General features: G+C 47.6%; 2 protein-coding genes across 2 annotated transcripts in view; one reads left to right on the top strand and one right to left on the bottom strand.

The window, feature by feature from the left end:
* LOC138355802 (uncharacterized) overlaps window positions 1-1075 on the bottom strand; it is a 34506-nt gene extending 33431 nt beyond the window's left edge. Inside the window, exon 1 of the mRNA XM_069311332.1 lies at window positions 1031-1075. Coding sequence (XP_069167433.1) covers window positions 1031-1075 — 45 coding nt within the window. The remainder of the gene's footprint in view (window positions 1-1030) is intronic.
* Window positions 1076-1230: 155 nt separating this feature from the next.
* Window positions 1231-20784, top strand: LOC138355927 (uncharacterized). The gene is made up of 4 exons (XM_069311474.1): window positions 1231-2460; window positions 8995-9141; window positions 18952-19131; window positions 19249-20784. The coding sequence occupies exons 1-4, from the start codon at window positions 2068-2070 to the stop codon at window positions 19666-19668; spliced, it is 1140 nt and encodes a 379-aa protein (XP_069167575.1). The 5' UTR covers window positions 1231-2067; the 3' UTR covers window positions 19669-20784.
* The last annotated feature ends 4060 nt before the right edge of the window (window positions 20785-24844 follow it).

Here is a 24844-nt window from a genome sequence, read left to right as displayed (position 1 = left end):
AGCTTCGGAATGCGAGTTTTTCGATACGAGGCGTCTCCAGGAACCAATTAAACTCTTAAACTGAGGTATGCCTGTATATATATATATATATATATATATATATATATATATATATATATATATATATATATATATATATATATATATATATATATATATACTTGCGATAATTTCGAGTTACGATGTAAATTTCATTGAAAAATGCGACTCGACATCCGATGGTGTCGTCGACTTACGATATTTGTTGGTACACTTTCAGGTCTACCGAGCGCGTGGTTCCCAGTCACGCGGCCGACCTGCCTCAGTTTACTACAGCTGCCCGCTTAGTGACGATCGCGCCTATAAGAAATTCCGCTTTTGTGGTGATTTTTTGCATTTTGAACATTAAAGTAATTATTATATACCTTGCCATGAGTCCCAGGAAAGTCAGTGGTAAGGCTCAACATATGAAAACCCATGTAAGGATGAGCATATAGCAGATACAAGAGTACAGAATGTCTCTTCCTCAACAATTAAGAAAATGTGTGCAGCATGGGAAGAATTGCAAACCTTTGCTGAAACGACTCGCCCAAATCAAGCTGCAGTAGGTCGTTGCCTTAACCTATTCAATGACACTGATGCATCATTACAGACAAATGTTAAAATTAAGGGAACAACAAATGCCTCTTGACAAATTTGTAGTGAGACAAACAAGCACTGAATCATAACCAGGTTCTAGTGGTATTCAGGCAAAACGTAGGAAAGAGAGTACCCTAGAGAAAACATCACTGCCTGATGTGATAATGGAAGGGGACTCCCCTTCCAAACAGGAACAACTCTTCCTCCCCCCTCATCACCATCTTCCATACGCCATCAAGAGCCCTCCATAAAGGTAAGAGAGACTTTGGTACTGTATTGTAGTTAGAAAAAACATTGTATTCAGTATAAAATGTATTTGTATGTTAATATTTTTAGGGTGGGGAACGGATTAATTCAATTTCCTTTATTTCTTATGGGAAAAATAGCTTCGACTTACGATATTTCGACTTACGATCCGTCTCTGGGAACGGATTAGCATCGGAAGTAGAGGCCCCATTGTGTGTATATATATATATATATATATATATATATATATATATATATATATATATATATATATATATATATATACTGTACTTAGTTTATAAATCAAATAGATAAGATTTGGTGGTCTTATCACCACCAAATCAACTAAGTCCAGATTTGTGTGAGACCAGTAGTCAATTTATCCATCATGGTTATGTTTGGTGAAGAGTATCACTCAATCTCAACAGTCCTGTAACGTAATTGTGTGTTCCCATAGTAAGTGTAAAATAATCCAGAGTTGTTCAATAAAACCCATGTGTTAAGATGTAACCCACAGTGTACTTATTGTCCAACTTAGACTAAGAATACTTGATCCTTTTCCCATTATCACATACGATACATACATTTCCTTCCATTATTCATAATAAAGTAAGGACGTGTTTTGTTAGTCTGTACTCTCAGGTATGGCTTACAAACAGCCCTGCTGCTGCAATATGTTACCAAAATATATTATCCCATACTCCGGGATATGTTTATAAAAAATATTGGCCTTGCTGTGAATGTGTTAATCTGTCAGTAATATTAACCCTGCTTTGAAATAGCTAATGCAATGAATGTATAAAAATATTATGTAATTTGTATTAGTAAATAAAGTACTGTAATATTAGTTTTAGTTGTAAATACATCTAGCAAACTAAATATTCTTTTCCACAGGATAACAAGCCAGAGGAATGTTCAGTGTGTTTCAACGATTATGACGAAAATCAGCTACGACCTCGCACACTGCCATGTGGCCACACATTCTGCTGCCATTGTATTGACAATGCTATCAAGAATGGTAAGCTGACCTGCCCCAGCTGCCGTGCCGAGCACGCTGCCACAGCCTCTACTCAGTTCCCAATTAACTATGCTGTGGAGGCTTTTGTTAGGAAACTAAAAAATACCCAGCTAACAACTGAGGAAGTAGTGCCAGCAAAACCTTATGAAGGTCCCGCCAGAGGCATCAGTAAGACATTACGTTCCATGGTGCAGGAGCAGATGAGCAGCATCAGCCGCCTCATTATTAGCTGTGAAGAGGTACTGTCCCAGCTGGGGGAGTACCAGGCGCAGCTGGGGGACTGGAAGACTCATCACCTCCAGCTCCAGGACAGACTCTATGCTCTGGTAGAGCAGAATAAGTCAGCAATGAAACTCTTGGAACTGGAGGATACCAGTGTGGAAGATATGACAACACAAGGAGAGGAAGGGAAGACTCAGCTGCAGGCCATGTTGGGGAACCTCGACACAGTCAACACTCCACAGGAGGTTGGCACAACCATAGACACAGCTGATGAGTACAAGATGAAGGTAGAAGATTGGGTCCGGAAGTGCCAGGAACTTTTCCCAGATGTCAAGACTGTCCACACCTCAGTGAAGGTACGCTGCTGAAGGTCACATTGTTCTCACCCAACTGAGTGTAGTATTGCCTCTATATAAACACTTTTGACATGGAGACACATCAAGATGAGAGTTGACTTTATATATAGGAAACTTTTTGCTCTAACACCTGAAACATTTTTATTAATAAAGTCAACTGTCATCTTGGTGTTCGGCTGTTCAAAGCTCTGTTCAAAGCTAGGGGTATGGCCTCGTCACATAGTATTAAAAAAAAAAATAGAAAATCTGGAACTTCGTCTGTGGTAAGGTAAGGAGAAGACACACAAAACACAAGTAAATTTTAACAATGGAATTTTAATTACGTTAAATAAACAAACATGAATAAAATGGACAAACAAATTCGTATAATAAAATCAATCAATCAAAATAATAAGAATAATTAAATGACACAATGAAAAGTTACGTTAAGACAAAATAACAAGAAGTGCAATATAAAAGTAAATGAAAGGTGCTGGAATATTGGCTTTAAGCTATCACCTCTCTCAGTACACGTACGCCCAAAGCTTACGTCTAGGAGGGAGAAGTGTTAACTGTGAAAGCACGGAATATTCTGAGGACTGAGGTCGTGGCGACCCCAGACATCAAGTAGTATGGTGGGCGAGTGCAGTTGCAGCCAGACCGGCGACCAATCAGCGAGGAGCCGGCAGCGATCAACAGGTAGTTTGGCGGTTTGAGTCTGAGCAGGTGTCCCTGGCTGCATACGGTTTGCTCTCTGGCAAACCTTGCTGGTGTTGTTGTCGTTGTTGGACATTTCTTCCATAGTAGTTTTATATATTTGTTGTGACGTATTTGTGGAGGGAAGAGCAGGCTCAATCTCTTGAAGGAGATTATCGTCACAACTCTCCCCCGAAGCCTGCGGTTCTGGAAGAAGTACGTCGTTATGTGGTGGAGTATTAGATGGAGTCGCTTCTACTTCATAAACTCTGGAGAGATCATGGGCTAAGATGTTGTCAGACTCTTGGTATAGCGTGTCTCCAGGTTGATTTCTGCAGTTAGCAAGCCCATAGTAGAAGACGTTGAGATGAGAAGTGGGGCGTGCTGCAGGAGATGTAGGGTGGTGTGGTCCGTGTTGATGGTGGACCGAGCACTTTTCAGGTGTGGAGTGAAGTGCTGAAGCTTCAGGATGAGGAATAGTAACTCCTTGCCAATTGTTCCGTAGTTCCTTGTAGCAGTAGTCGCTGACAGGTGTATTCCTCTCGCCTCGTTGCTGCATCGCGACACCAACAACGTCGTACCACTGCTCGACATGGAGGATGAAGGGCTTATCTGACGAGGTGAGAGTGGAATTAGAATAGGGCAAAGGAGCACGATTATTATCCTGAAAGCATTTGGAAGATCATTAAGGATTTCGGATTAGAAAGCGGCTGACTCCTTGTCAGTGCTTCGGGAGGATAAGCTGGGAAGGTCTCACTGTGGATGTAGGGTTCTGTGAAGGTAGAACAGTTAGTCAGGACAGTGGGAGGAGTACCATTATATTGCTTCAGGAGGTTGACGTGGCACAGCTGGGTCTTCCGCCGCCTATCTGGAGTCTCTATTACGTAGTTGTTATTATTTCTGCACTCTTTGACGCGGTAGGGTCCTGAAAACCTGTTTTGTAAAGGTGAACCTGGGATAGGGAAATATGCAAGGACGAAGTCTCCCGGCTTGAATTTTCTTACTTTGCTGGTCTGGTCATAATGAGTCTTCATTCTCTCCTGGGCTTTCAATAGATTATCATGGGCAAAACGGTGGACTCTCTCTAGAATGTGTTGAAGGTTTTGAAGAAACTGGGGCACATTCTGATGCTCACTGAAGGTGGCATCTCGGAGAGAGTCTTTGAAAGCCTTAAGGGGAGTACGGCACTTACGGCCGTAGAGCATCTCATAAGGAGATACTCCTAGGGACTCATTGGGGAGACTTCTGAAAATACACATGATAAGGTCAATCTGCTTATCCCAATCCTTCGAGGTTTCACTACAAAACTTTTTCAAGAGTGCTTTGATGGTCTGATGACTACGTTCAAGAGAACCCTGTGAAGCAGGATGATAGGGGCTGGACAATACCTGTTTGATGTTGAACTCCTCCAGTGTCCTTTTGAAGAGATCACTGGTGAAGTTGGTATCACAGTCGCTCTGAATCTCCCTGGGAAATCCGTATTGAGTGAAGATCTTCAATAGATGTTTTATAACCGTAGCAGCCGTGATGTTCTTCACTGGAACTGCTATGGGAAATCTGGTGGTAGGACACAGGATGGTTAGGATGTAGGCGTTACCTGAACTGGTCCGAGGTAAAGGACCAACACAGTCTATTATGAGTCTGTGGAAAGGTTCCGCAGGCACCTGTATGGGAATCAGTGGCGCTCTGGGAATGGAGATGTTCGGTTTGCCTGCCATCTGACATGTATGACACCGTTTTACGTACTGTTTGACGTTATTTACCATACCTGGCCAGTAGTAGTCTTGACGAATTCCATGGTAAGTCTTGTTGAAGCCGTAGTGGGAGAGCGCTCCGTGGGCCAGGTGTAGAATAGTGGGCCGCAGGCTGGTGGGAATCACAAGTTGTTCGATGTTGGCCCAATCGTCCTCCTCCTTCAGTTTACTGGGTCTATATCTGCGGTAGAGCAAGTCGTTCTCTAGGAAGAACCCAGGAATACTGTCGGGTTGAGTCTCAGCCTGGAAAAACAATGGTGTTAAAGTAAGATCTTCCCTCTGCAACTTACGGAACTCCAACTTGGTCAGATGCGGGGGGAGTTTCTGAGGGTCTTGAGGGACAGCGGTTGCAGTAGAGTCAGCTGGCTGTGGACGTGCGGCTTGTGCACGGGTGGTCACGAGAACCGGAGGAGAAACTTCATCACTCTCTTGAACCTCTGCTGGAACATACTCTAGAATAGGGTTACTTGGCACAGAGTTACACACCTGGGTTTGTCCATGACGATCAGGTTGGTCGGTTGCAGGTCTTCTGCCAAGTCGTTGCCTAGGAGAAGTTGCACTCCAGGCATGGGAAAAGGCTTTTCCCTGACGGCGACTTGGACTTCCCCGTTCACGTAGGAACAATCCAGGTGGACTCTGGCGAGAGGGTATGGAGTGGTAGCAGTGAGGTCAGTGATGAAGACAGTTTCTCCGGTGTAGGTGATGTTGGGCACAGCTGACTTCAAGATGATCGATTGAAGAGCCGCTGTGTCCCTCAAGATCTTCAATTTGAAACGTCCCTCCGGATTTGAACCGTTGGCAGAGACAGTTCCAGTATACAGGTGTTACTGAAAAGAGAAAGATCATTGACATTAACACCAACATTCATTACAGGCTTACCGGACTTAGGAGGAGTTGGTTTGGGTTTTTGTTGGTCAGTGGTTCCCTTGTATTGAGACTTACCACACTTGTCTATGGTATGTCCATAGAGTCTACAATACTTGCAGTACAGTTGCGAACCAGCTTGATCGGGGCTCACTTTCTCGTAACTGTACCACGACTTCTTACTGGAGGATGGTTCGGGTGTCAGCCGGTGGATGAGGCTGTAAGTGTCAGCCGACTTAGCACACTTCAGGTAGTCGGTTTCTTCTTTATCTGCTAAGTAGAGGCGGACAGGAGGCGGCACACGTCTCAAGAATTCTTCAACAAGCATCAGGTTGACGAGTTCTGCAAAAGTAGAGACATGTGCTGCTTCCAGCCATTTCATGAAATACCTCCGTTTCGTGTTAGCAAACTCGAGGAAGGTAGTGGTACTTGCCTTCAGGTGGTCACGGAATTTCCTTCTATAACTTTCTGTGGAAAGTAGGTAGGCGTCCAACACCGCTTGTTTCAGAGTGTGGTAGTCATTCTCAGACGCCAAAGTACTGAGTGTGACTGCAGCTCTACCTGTAAGATGGACTCTGAGAAGTGTGGCCCATTGGTCGACAGGCCAACTGAGTTGATTAGCAAGAGTTTCAAAGGTGGTGAAAAACACGTCAACTTCTGCTTCTACAAAGGATGGCATTAACTTACTTGCATGTGATATATTAAAACTGACGGGAAGATTGGCAGTAGCTTGCTGGCGTTGAGTGAAGTGTGAAGTTTCCAAGGCGATTTCTCGTTGACGACACTCTAGAGCCAGAGTCGCTTGTTGCTTGTCATGTTTGCGTTGTATCTCCAACTCGCGTTGTTTGGTTTCAAGCCGTACTCGTTCCCGCTCCTGGAGTAAGGCAATCTCACGTTCTTGTTCTTCCCTTCGTATGGCAGCTGCTTCTCTTTGCTGCTCGCGTTCAATCTTGGCCAGCTCTAGTTTAAGTTTCATCGTTGCCAAGTCAGTTTTATCTGCAATATAGTAAGTTTCATGAGTTTCAGAGTCGATCTTACCTTGCTCTAAATAGTAATCCAGCAACAGGTTGTGTAGGTCATTTTTGTTGGCTTGGTAGGGAACTTCTAGTTGATACTCATGTGCAAGAGTTTGTAATTCAGTCCTCTTGGCACGACTTAAAGTCCCTATTTCACCTGCTGGATTTGCACGGAAAGCTTGGAGACGAAACATGGTGAAATTAGCAAATAAAGGTACACGAATATTCAATAGTGAATGTCAGAAACAGGACAACGTGGCAACTGATACCTATCCTGTGGGATCTTTAACAATTAAAGTTAAGTAAAAGATGTTAAATGATTAATTTTAAATCAAGGGCGTAGGAAATCTTGTACCCGGTACTCATGTAAGAGGATAAGGGCAAGAAAATCCTACTAACAAATGAAACAGAGTTTCGAAAACAAATGAAACAGTTAATTGCCTCAAAAGTAAAATTGGTAGTCCAAGGATGTAGGCATACCTTGCCAAGTCTCTATAGGACATAAAGCAAGTTTTTCCTACTGAATTTAATATGATACTTACAGAATTAGCGAACTTTTGTGCTCTGAAAAGTAAGCTAATTCCCTACCGTTGTATGTATCATCATCTCTGACTGACGTGTAGGGGTGCGAGGTGTCAACTGGTGACGAGAACTGCTGCTGAGGTCCCAATTCAGCAACTAAAGTTCGAGCTAGAGGAACTATGGCCCTCTTTGTCCTCTTACAGTCAGATTGCAGAAGATTGGGTACTCTTGACCCGGGGCAGACCACAGTACCAGGGTACCAATATGATGATCTGTCAAAAATGAGAAATATTCAAGGGACAAAGATGGTAAACACGAGTAATAACACGGAGGGAGAGATGACCAATTAAGAGTATGACTGAGGCCTACAGTCACCACGTAATCCAAAGTTGTCTCACCTTCACCATATGTTACTCTCGTAATGCACAATACACCGCACCTTATAAAAAATGAAATTGAATATGAAAAATAGTAAAGCTACGTTAACAAAGTTAAATACGCTTACCATAAATTACCACTTGGCACCAGTACCTGAGTGAAGCTCCCGGACGGGCCCCCATATAATATGTGACGGTAACGCGTTGGTGTTCGGCTGTTCAAAGCTAGGGGTATGGCCTCGTCACATAGTATTAAAAAAAAAATAGAAAATCTGGAACTTCGTCTGTGGTAAGGTAAGGAGAAGACACAAAACACAAGTAAATTTTAACAATGTAATTTTAATTACGTTAAATAACCAAACATGAATAAAATGGACAAACAAATTCGTATAATAAAATCAATCAATCAAAATAATAAGAATAATTAAATGACACAATGAAAAGTTACGTTAAGACAAAATAACAAAAAGTGCAATATAAAAGTAAATGAAAGGTGCTGGAATATTGGCTTTAATCTATCACCTCTCTCAGTACACGTACGCCCAAAGCTTACGTCTAGGAGGGAGAAGTGTTAACTGTGAAAGCACGGAATATTCTGAGGACTGAGGTCGTGGCGACCCCAGACATCAAGTAGTATGGTGGGCGAGTGCAGTTGCAGCCAGACCGGCGACCAATCAGCGAGGAGCCAGCAGCGATCAACAGGTAGTTTGGCGGTTTGAGTCTGAGCAGGTGTCCCTGGCTGCATACGGTTTGCTCTCTGGCAAACCTTGCTGGTGTTGTTGTCGTTGTTGGACATTTCTTCCATAGTAGTTTTATATATTTGTTGTGACGTATTTGTGGAGGGAAGAGCAGGCTCAATCTCTTGAAGGAGATTATCGTCACAAGAGAAACACTATTACTTATATTTTTCAGTTACTATACTCAGAGCCTGATGCTTCATTATAGTCCAGTTACTTTACTCAGAGCCTGATGCTTCATTATAGTCCTGTTACTTTACTCAGAGCCTGATGCTTCATTATAGTCCAGTTACTTTACTCAGAGCCTGATGCTTCATTATAGTCCAGTTACTTTACTCAGAGCCTGATGCTTCATTATAGTCCAGTTACTTTACTCAGAGCCTGATGCTTCATTATAGTCCTGTTACTTTACTCCGAGCCTGATGCTTCATTATAGTCCAGTTACTTTACTCAGAGCCTGATGCTTCATTATAGTCCAGTTACTTTACTCAGAGCCTGATGCTTCATTACAGTCCAGTTACTTTACTCAGAGCCTGATGCTTCATTATAGTCCAGGTTCCACCATTAATGTTTGTGTTGGTAATGACAGGTGCAGGAGACCATCAGCGAGGCCCTGGAGATGATGACCACAGAGACAGGTGCCACAGCTGACCCCTTACACCTGGGAGACTCAGCCTCCAGCATCATGAATAAAGTTCTGGAAATCACTGGAGAGATCCCCCAGAAGCAATTAACAGTAAGTTTTTTATTTTCTCTTGTGGTTCATATCACAAGATATTGAGTTGCGTTTTGAGGAGAGGAAGCCTGTTCTTAGGTTTATGGAGGTTCCCCAAGGTCAACAACTGACTTTCTCTAACATACAATACACAATAGTTGCCTAACTCCTGGTAAACATTTACTGGTAGGTGAACAGAGGAAACAGGTGAAAAGAAACATGTGAATCATTTCCGTCCTGCATAAAGATTGAACCTGTGATCCTCTATTGAACCCGGGATCCTGGCCCCCTCACAGAGGCGCAGAGAGCGGGTGACACTCCACCAACCTACCGGGAAAGCATCCAGGAAGACAGTGAACCAAAACAGACCACTGCTGGGTTCGAAGAGACTGAAGCCTTGAAACTGCCAATAAACTCCCAAACAATGCCAGCACCAACCCCCTGCCAGTAGAGGGGGGCTGGAGCTACAGGTCCAGCACCAATCCCCTGCCAGTAGAGGGGGGCGGGAGCTACAGGTTCGGCACCAACCCCCTGCCAGTAGAGGTGGGCATTAGGTACAGGTTCAGCACCAACCCCCTGCCAGTAGAGTGGGGCTGGAGCAACAGGTCCAGCACCAACCCCCTGCCAGTAGAGGTGGGCATTAGGTACAGGTTCAGCACCAACCCCCTGCCAGTAGAGTGGGGCTGGAGCTACAGGTGTAGCACAAAACCCCTGCCAGTAGAGGGAGGCTGGAGCTACAGGTCCAGCACCAACCCCCTGCCAGTAGAGGGGGGTTGGAGCTACAGGTGTAGCACCAACCCTCTGCCAGTAGAGGGGGGCTGGAGCTACAGGTCCAGCACTAAGCACATGCCAGTAAAAGGGGGGCTAGAGCTACAGGTCCAGCACCAACCCCCTGCCAGTAGAGGGGCAGCTGGAGCTACAGGTTAAGCACCAACCCCCTGCCAGTAGAGGGGCAGCTGGAGCTACAGGTTAAGCACCAAACCCCCTGCCAGTAGAGTGGGGGCTGGAGCTACAGGTCCTGCACCAAACCCCCTGGAAGTAGAGGGGTGGCTGGAGCTACAGGTCCAGCACCAACCCCCTGCCAGTAGAGGGGCAGCTGGAGCTACAGGTTAAGCACCAACCCCCTGCCAGTAGAGGGGCAGCTGGAGCTACAGGTTAAGCACCAAACCCCCTGCCAGTAGAGTTGGGGCTGGAGCTACAGGTCCTGCACCAAACCCCCTGGAAGTAGAGGGGTGGCTGGAGCTACAGGTCCAGCACCAACCCCCCTGCCAGTAGAGGGGGGGGGGGGCTGGAGCTACAGGTCCAGCACCAACCCCGTGCCAGTAGAGGGCGGGGTGGAACTACAGGTCCAGCACCAACCCCCTTCCAGTAGAGGAAGGCTGGAGCTGCAGGTCCAGCACCCAACCCCCCTGCCAGTAGAGGGGGGCTGGAGCTACAGATCCAGCACATACCCCCTGTCAATAGAGGGGGGGGCTGGAGCTACAGGTCCAGCACCAAACTCCCTGCAAGTAGAGGGGGGCTGGAGCTAAGGTCCAGCACCAACCCCCAGCCAGTAGAAGGGGGCTAGAGCTACAGATCCAACACCAACTACCAGGCAGTAGAGGGGGGCTGGAGCTACAGGTCCAGCACCAACCCACAGCCAGTAGAAGGGGGCTAGAGCTACAGATCCAACACCAACTACCAGGCAGTAGAGGGGGGCTGGAGCTACAGGTCCAGCACCAACCCCCCAGCCAGTGGAGGGGGTGCTGGAGCTACAGGTCCAGCACTAACCCCCTGCCAATAGAGGGGGGCTGGAGCTACAGGTCCAGCACCAAACCACCTGCAAGTATAGGGGGGCTGGAGCTACAGGTCCAGCACCAACCCCCTGCCAGCAGAGGGGGGCTGGAGCTACAAGTCCAGCAGCAACACCCTGCCAGTAGAGGGGGTGGGAGCTACAGGTCCAGCATTAACCTCCTGCTAGTAGAGGGGCTGGAGCTACAGGGCCAGCACCAACTCCCTGCCAGAAAAGGGGGGTTGGAGCTACTGGTCCAGCACCAACCCCCTGCCAGTAGAGGGGGGCTGAAGCTACAGGTCCAGCAACAATCTCCCGTGCCAGTAGAGTGCGGCTTGAGCCACAGGTCCAGCACCAACCCACTGCCAGAAGAGGGGGGTTGGAGCTACAGGTCCAGCACCAACCCCCTGCCAGTAGAGGGGGCGGGAGCTACAGGTTCAGCACCAACCCCCTGCCAGTAGAGGGGGTGTTACGGCCCTACTGGGGCGCAACCGGGTTCTTCTCTGATGGTATTAGAGTTTGGGTATCCGGCCCCAAGTTAGTAGTGGCTTTCAAGGGGTGTGTTCCGTAACGCAAGTTAAATTAAAGGGGGAGGGATACAAATGTTCCAATTTATTTATTTATATTCTCCATCACCATGAATAAATAAATATCAGTTACACGCAGGGGTTATAACTACACTATAATGTACAGGGTTGTCTTCCTCCGAAGACACTGGATGCTCCACGTTGCACACTTTGGGTAGCCCTGGTTCCTTCTTCCGTGGCCCACGATGAATCCTCTATGATTCTATTGGCGAATCTACCATGGCCACAGGCCAGCCAAATCACAGTCCCACTGGGTGCTCCGTCGTGGAGGCCTTCAACCACAATCCAGCCTGTAGCTGGCAGGTACCGATCAGCTCCGCTGTGTAGGCCACTCCACGACCGATACTAGGGTTGCAAGCCCTAGGCGGGGGGACTCGTGTGATCCCGCTGATCACTCTCCTTACTAAGCACCACAGTGGCTAGTCTCTTCCACCAGCCAGTCCTGGATAAGGCGATTCCCGACACTGCCACGTCACAGGCAGGCTAATACTCTCAACAGAGGTCGTCCGGGGGTGACTCACAGCTTCTTCAAAGCAGACTGGTGAAGAGACCTTGGCTGCCTTGGGTAGACTGATCCATCGTCCAATACAGCAGTCCCAGGTCGACTCTGCAATCAGACACGTCATTAATACTGGGATGCTCTAGGGAACCTCACTTACAAGCTTAGACACAAACGTCCACCTCTCCACTCCATAGATGGCATTGCTGTCTAAGCGCCACCTCACCAGAGGTCAGCAGCGGCTATGTTATGAGCTGATTAAGACGGGAATCCAGCACCTGTGGCCGGTATATCCCGTCCTCACTAGATGGCGTTGTCCATTTGGAGTGGGTTTCGGGAGAGGACTCACAGATGGCGTTGTAGTCACTGCTCCGTGCTCCGATGCTGGACTCGGGTCTGTAACACCTCCCCACCAAAAAGAATTTGGTTTATAAAAGAGAAAACAAACCAAATTAGTACGTGGGTACAACTCCAAATGGACTCACATACACAATGGACTGGAGTGGCGAGGATGTCTTGTCCGCAAAACTGTCCTAATGGGAAACTCTGGCACAAAGGAAACTTGAAGATGGAAGGCAATGACCTGCCTGATGTGACGTCCCACACCTTCACTGAGATGTTAATCAGGGGCATAACCATCTCACGTGCCTCGAGTAAGGATCGGTACAGACGCGATCTTGGGTGAATCGACACCTCCCTTTGTCGTGGCACCGTTGATGACTGGTCACAGACGGCATTTCTTGTACCGGTCCGGTAGTCCTTCAGGGAGACGGGAACCTGGAATACAGGGGTCTGATAATTTAGAATAACAGCGATTGTTGTTAAATCAGTACTCACAGCATAATCGTCCACTAGGCCCACACCTAGACCCAACAGAGCTGCTTGTACTTGGAAGATGGTGTTCGCTCTGCCACCGTCAGGTCGACCAACGTTCCGTATAACGCTGAATCCAGGTTCGGCTATCACGTGGGGAGTGTCAACCTGTCGGAAACAGTTACTCGTAATATCATTTCACATACCTCCTGTATCTACCATCACCTTCCAGGTCCCTTCTTCGACTGCAACACTCACAGTGCAAGTCTCCAATCCCTGGGATCTCTTCACGATGTTCATAGGAGCCATCATCTGTCGGGTCGTCCACTGGTCCTTACTTAAAACACACACGAGAACAAAACAAAATACTGCTAAGAAACATTTGGCTAACTTAGGGATAAGTTTCATGAGCCTGTAATGTCCATAGTTGGCTATATCCATTAGCCTGGTTTGGACCGAAGAGGGCACTAGAACCTTCGCACATACCTCACATACCTCTGACGTCCGGGGAATCTCTGGCCGGTTCAGTGAACGTTGTAGCTTGCCATACCGCAAGTACTGATGTGCCATCACTCCAGACTCTCGGGTATCCGTGGGTGCTTGTACACGAGGCCTCTCCTCTTGCTCAGTCGCTTCTGCCACCATAACCTCATGTTTCTTGTCGGGAGAAGAATCAGGAGACTCTGTTGGAATGCTGTCTATCTGTTGGGTAGAGGAAGGATTAGACAAGTTAAGTAGTGGTACGTCTGCCTGTATCTGGATATTACCATTTCCTGCTGTTACCTCGGACCTTGCTGTTCCAGCTGACTCGTCCGCAACCTTGAGATGTTTGTTGCTCCAACCTGTCACCAAGTCGTTGGCTAGTATTACGTCAATCCCAGCTATAGGCAAGGTATCAACTACTGCCAACGCACATGTGCCGCTGAAGTAGGGCGAGTCTAGATGTATCGGCACTAAGGGGGCAACGTACCGCGTCCTAGGAAACCCAACCAGGACAACCTTTTGTCTCCCGTCCACACTCACTCCCTCGGGTAACGAGTTTCTCACGATCAGGGACTGGGCTGCTCCACTATCTCTGAGCACTACAACTGATCTACCAGTATGATCACTCGATACATACCCACCTGAAGTGTGAGGGGCAAACAATCTTGGTTCTTCCTGACTAGTCATCAGAGACTGGGTTCCCTCTGGTGGTGTTACACAGCCCATCAGCATCACCTCCCTACGTGGACCGCTACCTCTTCTGCCTCGGCACATAGCAGCTACATGCCCTTTCTGCCCACAAGTCCAACACACTACATTCCTCCTCGGACTACGGTGTTTCGGACTGCTAGGACTAGTCCTTCGGGGGCTACTTGGGGGAGTCTTCATAGCGCTTTGTGGGACGGGTCTCTCCTCTTCTTGACGAGGTTTGCCAAACAGACGTGGGTAATTCCTAGGGACATACCTAGTGGAAGACCTATGTGTTAGGATGTATTCTTCAGCCATAGTGGCTGCCGCACTCAAGGTCTCTACCTGTTGCTCTTCTAGGTATGTCTTCAGATCTCCAGACAGACATTCCTTAAAATCCTCCAACAAAACGAGCTGTTCGAGTTCTTCTTTCGTCTTCACCTTCCGAGAGGCACACCACTCCTGGAAAAGCCGTTCCTTGATGGTCGCGAACTCGGTGAACGTGTGCTCCGAGGTCTTTTTCAGGTTTCTGAACTTTTGCCTGTAAGCCTCAGGTACCAATTGGTAAGCTATGAGCACTACGTTCTTCACTTTGTCGTTATCACAGGAGTCATCAAGGGACAACGTGGAGTAGGCAATTTGGGCCTTCCCAGTCAAGACGGACTGTATCATGATGGCCCAAATTTCCTTTGGCCATTCCAAAGAGGCTGCAACCTTCTCGAAGGCAGTGAAGAGCTTCGACACTTCCTTCTCGTTGAATTTTGGGACCATCTTGATGTTCCTTACCGGATCGAAACTACTTGTTTCCGTTGTTTGCCTCCGACCACCTAATCGCGATACTTCTAACTCGTGTTGTCTTTCTTTTTCCTCTCTGTCTCGTCGTTCTTGCCTGTCTCGCTCTTCTCTTTCTCTTTCTCGTTCTTCTCTCTCTCGTTTCTCTTCTCTTTCTCTTTCTCGTTCTTCTCTCTCTCGTTTCTCTTCTCTTTCTCTTTCTCGCTCTTCTTTTCTTTCCTGTCTTTCTCTTTCCTTTTCTTCTAATTCTAAACTCTTCATTTCCATTTCTTTTTCTTGTCTCTCTCTTTCCATTTCTAATTTCTTATCTTCTCTCTCGCTTTCCCTTTTCTCTCTCAAGCGATTTCTAGCTTTTTCCATTCTATTTCACGGTGGATCTCTAATTCACGCATTTTCACAGTGAGTAAACTTATATTCAGTTCACTCTCATCACTTTCAATGTCACTGCCCTTATCTTCCTTTTCAGTGGAAGCTACCTCCTCACTTTCCTTTATACTCTGTGCCTCGCCTTCTTGTTTCTCCCCGGCCTTCAAGTGTTTGTGAACCTTTGACAAGATCTCAACACGGGAATCACTTGCAAGCATTTTTATCTCCAGATAGGCACTCACTAGCACAAGTTCTTGTTTTTCCAGATATTTCAATCTGGCAAGACAGTCCTCCTTCTTCAGAAAGGCCTGAACATCGTCCAGATCGTCGATAGTCACTTATTCTGCCATTGTCACTAAGATGGAGCACTAGCACTTAACACACCTAGCACCGCACTACAATATTGCACTAAATCACACCGAGCACCGCACAGGACGCACAACGTCCAAATAATTATAAACGGGGAATTATTTACAGGGGATTGCGCTACATCACCACCCCTGTCAAACATACTTGACAAGGGGTCGGATCCCGCTGGGAATGCCAATTATGTTACGGCCCTACAGGGGCGCAACCGGGTTCTTCTCTGATGGTATTAGAGTTTGGGTATCCAGCCCCAAGTTAGTAGTGGCTTTCAAGGGGTGTGTTCCATAACGCAAGTTAAATTAAAGGGGGAGGGATACAAATGTTCCAATTTATACATATATATTCTCCATCACCACGAATAAATAAATATCAGTTACACGCTGGAGTTATAACTACACTATTATGTACAGGGCTGTCTTCCTCCGAAGACACTGGATGCTCCACGGTGCACACTTAGGGTAGCCCTGGTTCCTTCTTCCGTGGCCCACGATGAATCCTCTATGATTCTATTGGCGAATCTACCCTGGCCACAGGCCAGCCAAATCACAGTCCCACTGGGTGCTCCGTCGTGGAGGCCTTCAACCACAATCCACCCTGTAGCTAGCAGGTTCCGATCATCTCCGCTGTGTAGGCCACTCCACGACCGAAACTAGGGTTGCAAGCCCTAGGCGGGAGCCTCGTGTGATCCCGCTGATCACTCTCCTTACTAAGCACCACAGTGGCTAGTCTCTTCCACCAGCCAGTCCCGGATAAGGCGATTCCCGACACTGCCACGTCACAGGCAGGCTAATACTCTCAACAGAGGTCGTCCGGGGGTGACTCACAGCTTCTTCAAAGCAGACTGGTGAAGAGACCTTGGCTGCCTTGGGTAGACTGATCCATCATCCAATTCAGCAGTCCCAGGTCGACTGCAATCAGACACGTCATTAATACTGGGACGCTCTAGGGAACCTCACAAGCTTAGACAAAAACGTCCACCTCTCCACTCCATAGATGGCGTTGCTGTCTAAGCGCCACCTCACCAGAGGTCAGCAGCGGCTATGTTATGAGCTGATTAAGGCGGGAATCCAGCACCTGTGGCCGGTATATCCCGTCCTTACTAGATGACGTTGTCCATTTGGAGTGGGTTTCTGGAGCGGACTCACAGATGGCGTTGTCGTCACAGCTCCGTACTCCGACGCTGGACTCGGGTCTGTAACAGGGGGGGCTGGAGCTACAGGTCAAGCACCAACATCCTGCTAGTAGAGGGGCTGGAGCAACAGGTCCAGCACCAACTCCCTGCCAGTAGAGGGGGGCTGGAGCTACAGGTCCAGCACCATCCCCCTCCCAGTAGAGATGAGCTGGAGCTACTGGTCCAGCACCAACCCCCTGCCAATAGTGGGGGGCTGGAGCTACTGGTCCAGCACCAACTCCCTGCCAGTAGAGGGGGCTGGAGCTACAGGTCCAGCACCAAACCCCCTGCAAGTAGAGGGGGTCTGGAGCTACAGGTCCAGCACCAACCCCCTGCCAATAGAGGGGGGCTGGAGCTACAGGTCCAGCACCAACCCCCTGCCAGTAGAAGGGGGATGGAGCTATAAATCCAGCACCATCCCCCTGCCAGTTGAGGGGGGGCTGGAATTACAGGTCCAGCACCAACCCCCTGCCAGTAGAGGAGGGCTGGAGCTACAGGTCCAGCACCAACCCCCTGCCAGTAGAAGGGGGATGGAGCTATAAATCCAGCACCATCCCCCTGCCAGTTGAGGGGGGGCTGGAATTACAGGTCCAGCACCAACCCCCTGCCAGTAGAGGAGGGCTGGAATTACAGGTCCAGCACCAACCCCCTGCCAGTAGAGGGGGCTGGAGCTACAGGTCCAGAACCAACCCCCTGCCAGTAGAGGTGCGCTGGAGCTACAAGTCCAGCACCAACCCCCTGCCAGTAGAGGAGGGCTGGAGCTACAGGTCCAGCACCAGCCCCCTGCCAGTAGAGGAGGGCTGGAGCTACAGGTCCAGCACCAGCCCCCTGTCAGTAGAGGGAGGCAGGAGCTACAGGTCCACCACCCAACCCCCCTGCCATTAGAGGGGGGGGGGGGCTGGAGCTACAGGTCCAGAACCAATCCCCTGCCAGTAGAGGTGGACTGGAGCTACAGGTCGAGCACCAACACCTTGCCAGTAGAGGGAGGATGGATATACAGGTCCAGCACCAACCCCCTGCCAATAGACGGGGGACTGGAGCTACAGGTACAGCACCAATCCCTTGCCAGTAGAGGGGGACTGGAGCTACAGGTCCAGCACTAACCATATGCCAGTAGAGGGGGGCTGGAGCTACAAGTCCAGCACCAATCCCCTTTCCAGTAGAGGGGGGCTGGAGCTACAAGTTCAGGACAAACCCCCTCCCAGTAGAAAGGCTGGAGCAACAACTCCAGCACCAACTCCTCTTGCCTGTAGAGGATGGCTAGAACTTCAGGTGTAGCTCCATCCCCCATGCCAGTAGTTGAGGGCTGGAGCTACAGGTCCAGCATCAACCCCCTGCCAGTAGAGGGGGGCTGGAGCTACAGGTCCAGCATCAACCCCCTGCCAGTAGAGGGGGCTGGAGCTACAGGTCCTGCACCACTCCCTGCCAGTAGAGGTGGGCTGGAGCTACAGGTCCAGCACCACTCCCTACCAGTAGAGGTGGGCTGGAGCTACAGGTCCAGAACCAACCGCCTGCCAGTAGAGGTGGGCCTGAGCTACAGATCCAGCACTAACCCCATGCCAGTAGAGGGGGGCTGGAGCTACAGGTCCAGCACCAACCTCCTGCCAGTAGAGGGGGGGCTGGAGCTTCAGGTCCAGAACCAACCCCCTGCCAGTAGAGGTGGACTGGAGCTACAGGTCCAGCACTATCCACATGCCAGTAGAGGGGGGGCTGGAGCTACTGGTCCAGCACCAACCTCCTGCCAGTAGAGGGGGGGCTGGAGCTACAGGTCGAGCACCAACCCCCCTACCAGTAGAGGGAGGATGGATATACAGGTACAGCACCAACCCCCTGACAGTAGAGGGGGGCTGGAGCTACAGGTCCAGCGCCAACCCCCTGCCAGTAGAGGGGGGCTGGAGCTACAGCTCCAGCATAATGGGACTGACTGACCACAGGTGATAATGGGGCTGACACTGATCACAGGTGATAATGGGGCTGACACTGACTACAGGTCATAATGGGGCTGACACTGATCACAGGTGATAATGGGGCTGACACTAACTACAGGTGATAATGGGGCTGACACTGACCACAGGTGATAATGGGGCTGGCACTGTCCACAGGTGATAATGGGGCTGACACTGACCACAGGTGATAATGGGGCTGACACTGTCCACAGGTGGTAATGGGCTAACACTGACCACAGGTGGTAATGGGGCTGACACTGACCACAGGTGATAATGGGGCTGACACTGTCCACATGTGATAATGGGGCTGACACTGACCACAGGTGATAATGGGCTGACACTGTCCACAGGTTGAGGACCTCCGCAGGATGAGGGAGTCCGTCAAGAGGCTGGTGGAGGCTGGCCGGGTGGTGGCCGTCCAGGAAGACCAAGATGGCCGCCGCTCCGCTAGGATAACTCTACAAGACGAACAGCTGTACCTCCACTCACTCCTGCGTCAGCCCACGCCCGCCCACCCCCATACCCTCCAGGTTACTTTATTACACCCACTAGTCTTACTGACATTACTGACTTATTGAATTTTGATAACTAATATGATAACATTTTGTTATATAGTTATCAGCACGATTGATTTGATTTCTCTGCAGGAGAGTGAGGTTGTGGACGTGCTGGACCCCTCCTGCACCCTGGCGTTCCTTGACCTCGGGTGGGCGGGGTCAATAAGAGGGCGGGTCACCATCCAGCTGACCCCTGACACTCCGCTGGCCAGACAGTTTGTGTTGTTGTGTACGGGCCAGCGGGGCCACACCTACCGCAACACTAAACTGTTGTGGGTGGAGTGCAAGGGTGAGCCGGGGGAGTTTGTGGAGGGCGGAGACTACGAGAGTAATGATGGTAAGGGAGGAGCCCCACTGCTGCCTGACCTCCAGGGGCAGTACCGGGAGTCAGACCAGGCAGGAGCTGTGTGGGCCAGGTATGTGCCGGGGGGTCCCAGGAGTGCCAGTTCGCCATCACCACCAGGAACGACCAGGGTGATCAGTGGTCAGATGTCTTCGGTGATGTGGTGAGCGGCCTGGATGTGGTGAGGGCAGCAGTCAACCACAGTGACATTACGGAGGTGACTGTGGTGGACTGTGGTGTTGTGCTGCCACTCTAGTTCACTGTACCATCACTACTGTGGTGTTGTGCTGCCACTCTAGTTCACTGTACCATCACCATCACTACTGTGATGATGTGCTGCCACTCTAGTTCACTGTACCACCACCATCACCACTGTGGTGTTGTGCTGCCACTCTAGTTCACTGTACCACCACCATCACCACTGTGGTGTTGTGCTGCCACTCTAGTTCACTGTACCATCACCATCACTACTGTGGTGTTGTGCTGCCACTCTAGTTCACTGTACCACCACCATCACTAATGTGGTGTTGTGCTGCCACTCTAGTTCACTGTACCATCACTACTGTGGTGTTGTGCTGCCACTCTAGTTCACTGTACCACCACCATCACTACTGTGGTGTTGTGCTGCCACTCTAGTTCACTGTACCACCACCATCACTACTGTTGTGTTGTGCTGCCACTATTGTTCACTGTACCATCACCATCACTACTGTGGTGTTGTGCTGCCACTCTAGTTCACTGTACCACCACCATCACTACTGTTGTGTTGTGCTGCCACTATTGTTCACTGTACCACCACCATCACTACTGTGGTGTTGTGCTGCCACTCTAGTTCACTGTACCACCACCATCACTACTGTGGTGTTGTGCTGCCACTCTAGTTTACAGTACCATCACCATCACTACTGTGATGTTGTGCTGCCACTCTAGTTCACTGTACCACCACCATCACTACTGTGGTGTTGTGCTGCCACTCTAGTTCACTGTACCACCACCATCACTACTGTGGTGTTGTGCTGCCACTCTAGTTCACTGTACCACCACCATCACTACTGTGGTGTTGTGCTGCCACTCTAGTTTACAGTACCATCACCATCACTACTGTGATGTTGTGCTGCCACTCTAGTTCACTGTACCACCACTATCACTACTGTGGTGTTGTGCTGCCACTCTAGTTCACTGTACCACCACCATCACTACTGTGGTGTTGTGCTGCCGCTCTAGATCACTGCACCATCAATATCACTACTATGGTGTTGTGCTGCCATTCTAGTTCACTGTACCATCACCATCACTACTGTGGTGTTGTGCTGCACTCTAGTCCACTGTACCATCACCATCACTACTGTGATGTTGTGCTGCCACTCTAGTTCACTGTACTACCACCATCACTACTGTGGTGTTGTGCTGCCACTCTAGTTCACTTTACCATCACTACTGTGGTGTTGTGCTGCCACTCTAGTTCACTGTACCACCACCATCACTACTGTGGTGTTGTGCTGCCACTCTAGTTCACTGTACCATCACCATCACTACTGTGGTGTTGTGCTGCCACTCTAGTTCACTGTACCACCACCATCACTACTGTGGTGTTGTGCTGCCACTCTAGTTCACTGTACTACCACCATCACTACTGTGGTGTTGCGCTGCCACTCTAGTTCACTTTACCATCACTACTGTGGTGTTGTGCTGCCACTCTAGTTCACTGTACCACCACCATCACTACTGTGGTGTTGTGCTGCCACTCTAGTTCACTGTACCATCACCATCACTACTGTGGTGATGTGCTGCCACTCTAGTTCACTGTACTACCACCATCACTTACTGTGGTGCTATGCTGATACTCTAGTTCACTGTACCGTCACCATCACTACTGTGGTGTTATGCTGATACTCTAGTTCACTGTACCATCACCATCACTACTGTGGTGTTGTGCTGCCACTCTAGTTCACTGTACCACCACCATCACTACTGTGGTGTTGTGCTGCCACTCTAGTTCACTGTACCACCACCATCACTACTGTGGTGTTGTGCTGCCACTCTAGTTCACTGTACCATCACTACTGTGGTGTTGTGCTGCCACTCTAGTTCACTGTATCACCACCATCACTACTGTGGTGTTGTGCTGCCACTCTAGTTCACTGTACCATCACCATCACTTCTGCATCACCATGGACAGTGTGTTTTGATGACAATTTAATTTAATGACACACCTTTATCACTATATCATCATAACTTCACTATCTTTGGTATTTATGCTTTGGTATCATATACCTGAAAATCACGGCTGTATCACCATCAATGCTATATCTTCTCAGTACTGTAACCTATCATTGCTGTATCACTATAGCTTCACTATCACCTCTATATATCACCATCACCTCAGGGCCCACACTTGGGGTCATATACTGACCATGTTGAGTAACAAATTGTTGGTGTCACTATATGACAGCTGTTGTCACTGTTATATCACCAACAGCTCACTATCACATAACACTGTCACTGCTACACCAACATCATTCCACTTTCACTGCATTATCACCTCACACTGATATATTTCCTTCTTACATTAACTGATATATCACTATCACTGCTACAGCACCACTACCGCACCATCACTGCTATATCACTATCACCTCAGTATCACTGCTATATCACCACTATACTATCACTGCTATATCGCCTCACTATCACAGCTATATTACCATCACCTCACTACCACTGTCATATCATCACCTCAGTATCATTATCACACTATCTTTATTATAATATTATCACTGCTATATCACCATCACCTCACAATCACTCAGGTGTGTTGTGATATTAACATACTGGACCATGGTGTGTTGTGATATTACCATACTGGTCCATGGTGTGTTGTGATATTACCATACTGGTCCATGGTGTGTTGTGATATTACCATACTGGTCCATGGTGTGTTGTGATATTACCATACTGGACCATGGTGTGTTGTGATATTACCATACTGGTCCATGGTGTGTTGTGATATTACCATACTGGTCCATGGTGTGTTGTGATATTACCATACTGGTCCATGGTGTGTTGTGATATTACCATACTGGTCCATGGTGTGTTGTGATATTACCATACTGGTCCATGGTGTGTTGTGATATTACCATACTGGTCCATGGTGTGTTGTGATATTACCCTACTGGTCCATGGTGTGTTGTGATATTACCATACTGGTCCATGGTGTGTTGTGATATTACCATACTGGTCCATGGTGTGTTGTGATATTACCCTACTGGTCCATGGTGTGTTGTGATATTACCATACTGGTCCATGGTGTGTTGTGATATTACCATACTGGTCCATGGTGTGTTGTGATATTACCATACTGGTCCTTGGTGTGTTGTGATATTACCATACTGGACCATGGTGTGTTGTGATATTACCATACTGGTCCATGGTGTGTTGTGATATTACTATACTGGTCCATGGTGTGTTGTGATATTACCATACTGGACCATGGTGTGTTGTGATATTACCATACTGGACCATGGTGTGTTGTGATATTACCATATGGGTGTGAGGTGGTGTTATGACCACACATACACCAGTATGATCATACTGTAGCTGGTGTATGATGTGCTCAAACTGTATAGTGATGTCTTGGCTGATTAGCCTAGTATCACGAATATTTATTTATGTAGTTACTCTGTTTTCGACAACACACTAGTATTAAATGTGTATTGCCAATGTATTCCACATATATCTATGTATATTATATTTCTGTACAATAAGTCCTTGCCATGTATTTGTGGATATATATTAGAAGTCTAGTGAATAGCAGTAGCCTAATGTCATGTAGCTTGAAAAACATCCGTATATGCTTACATTATGGAATGCTACATAATGCTGTATAGGAAATATTATGCGAACTATGATGGAGAATGTATAAATTTAGGTCTCGGATGTATTACTGTCATGTATACTGTGTAATTTCCCTTTCATATTGTTCATTACATTGTCCTCTAACATTAAATTAGATTTTGGCACTGTGAGATGTGTACCACATAGACATGGTTTTGATACACATGTTGTATATATATATATTTTATACTGTATTCATGTATACTTATGCATAATGACTGGCGGGCAGACCTCTTGAAATCCTCCCTTAACCACTCCTCCCCTCTCCTGCCAGTGTTACCATGTCTTGCCAATATGAATTCTTTGTTCACATATTTTTATATCATGATATAATCTTTTATATACTGAATTATTGATATGTATTATTATGTAAGGTTGTGTATTATGGTCTTTATTTTGTTGATATATGAATTAGAAGATGTTGATCGAGATATGTCTGTATATGAGCTTGAGATGAGGAGTCAGCTGACTCATAGAGGTGGATACAGTGTCGCTCCCGGCCAGCATGGCTCTGGGCGGTCACTCTTTAATTTTCTCAGTCGAGCGCATGTGTTGCCGCTACGGTCCGGGTTTTGTGACCTTATTTGTGTCATTTGACTGCTAGGATATTTGTCATGTTGCAGTAATGTATACCATGGATCAGTTCTACCATTGTGCATCCTTTATACCAGGTGATAGGTGCTGTTATATATCTTAGTGAGGTGGGTACCTGAGGATCTTAAGTGATGTCGTTGTGCTGTATATGATATTGATTCCTCATACCTCATTTGTTAATGGTTGTGACACCACCACCACCCTGTATTGGTATTAGCAGCATAATAGGCGCTAGTGTCCCACTGCGCCACGATAGAGCCTGGCGTCAGCTAGTGCTGATTGTATGCAGTTTTGAGACCTGTTGATGATCATGCCCAGCTTTGAGAAGCTGGATAAATCATTGAGTGTGAGTTTATAGATTGTATTTTTTCATGTTATGTTCATTTATGTTAATACCCAGTAAACTGGAATACTTTTTGTTAATCTTTCACTCCCCTAGACACTTATTGATATTTTGCCAGGCTATGTTTTCCATTGATGCTGTAGGTTACTCCCCCTTAGCATATATATATATATATATATATATATATATATATATATGTCGTACCTAGTAGCCAGAACGCACTTCTCAGCCTACTATGCAAGGCCCGATTTGCCTAATAAGCCAAGTTTTCATGAAATAATTGTTTTTCGACTACCTAACCTACCTAACCTAACCTAACCTAACTTTTTCGGCCACCTAACCTAACCTAACCTATAAAGATAGGTTAGGTTAGGTTAGGTAGGGTTGGTTAGGTTTGGTCATATATCTACGTTAATTTTAACTCCAATAAAAAAAATTAACCTCATACATAATGAAATGGGTAGCTTTATCATTTCATAAGAAAAAATTGAGAAAATATATTAATTCAGGAA

Source organism: Procambarus clarkii, chromosome 69, assembly GCF_040958095.1.
Source record: "Procambarus clarkii isolate CNS0578487 chromosome 69, FALCON_Pclarkii_2.0, whole genome shotgun sequence".
Classification (NCBI taxonomy): Eukaryota; Metazoa; Arthropoda; class Malacostraca; order Decapoda; family Cambaridae; genus Procambarus; species Procambarus clarkii.
The sequence above is the reverse complement of the archived record's forward strand: the minus strand, read 5'-3'. Positions and strand labels throughout refer to the sequence as shown.

Bases quoted from the DNA above. Each gene is read 5' to 3' on its own strand.
- LOC138355927 (XM_069311474.1), top strand. From the start codon at position 2,068: ATGGTGCAGGAGCAGATGAGCAGCATCAGCCGCCTCATTATTAGCTGT. The intron at 9,142-18,951 runs GTAAGTTTTTTA...CACTGTCCACAG, and splicing joins TCCCCCAGAAGCAATTAACA to GTTGAGGACCTCCGCAGGAT. The intron at 19,132-19,248 runs GTTACTTTATTA...ATTTCTCTGCAG, and splicing joins CCCACCCCCATACCCTCCAG to GAGAGTGAGGTTGTGGACGT.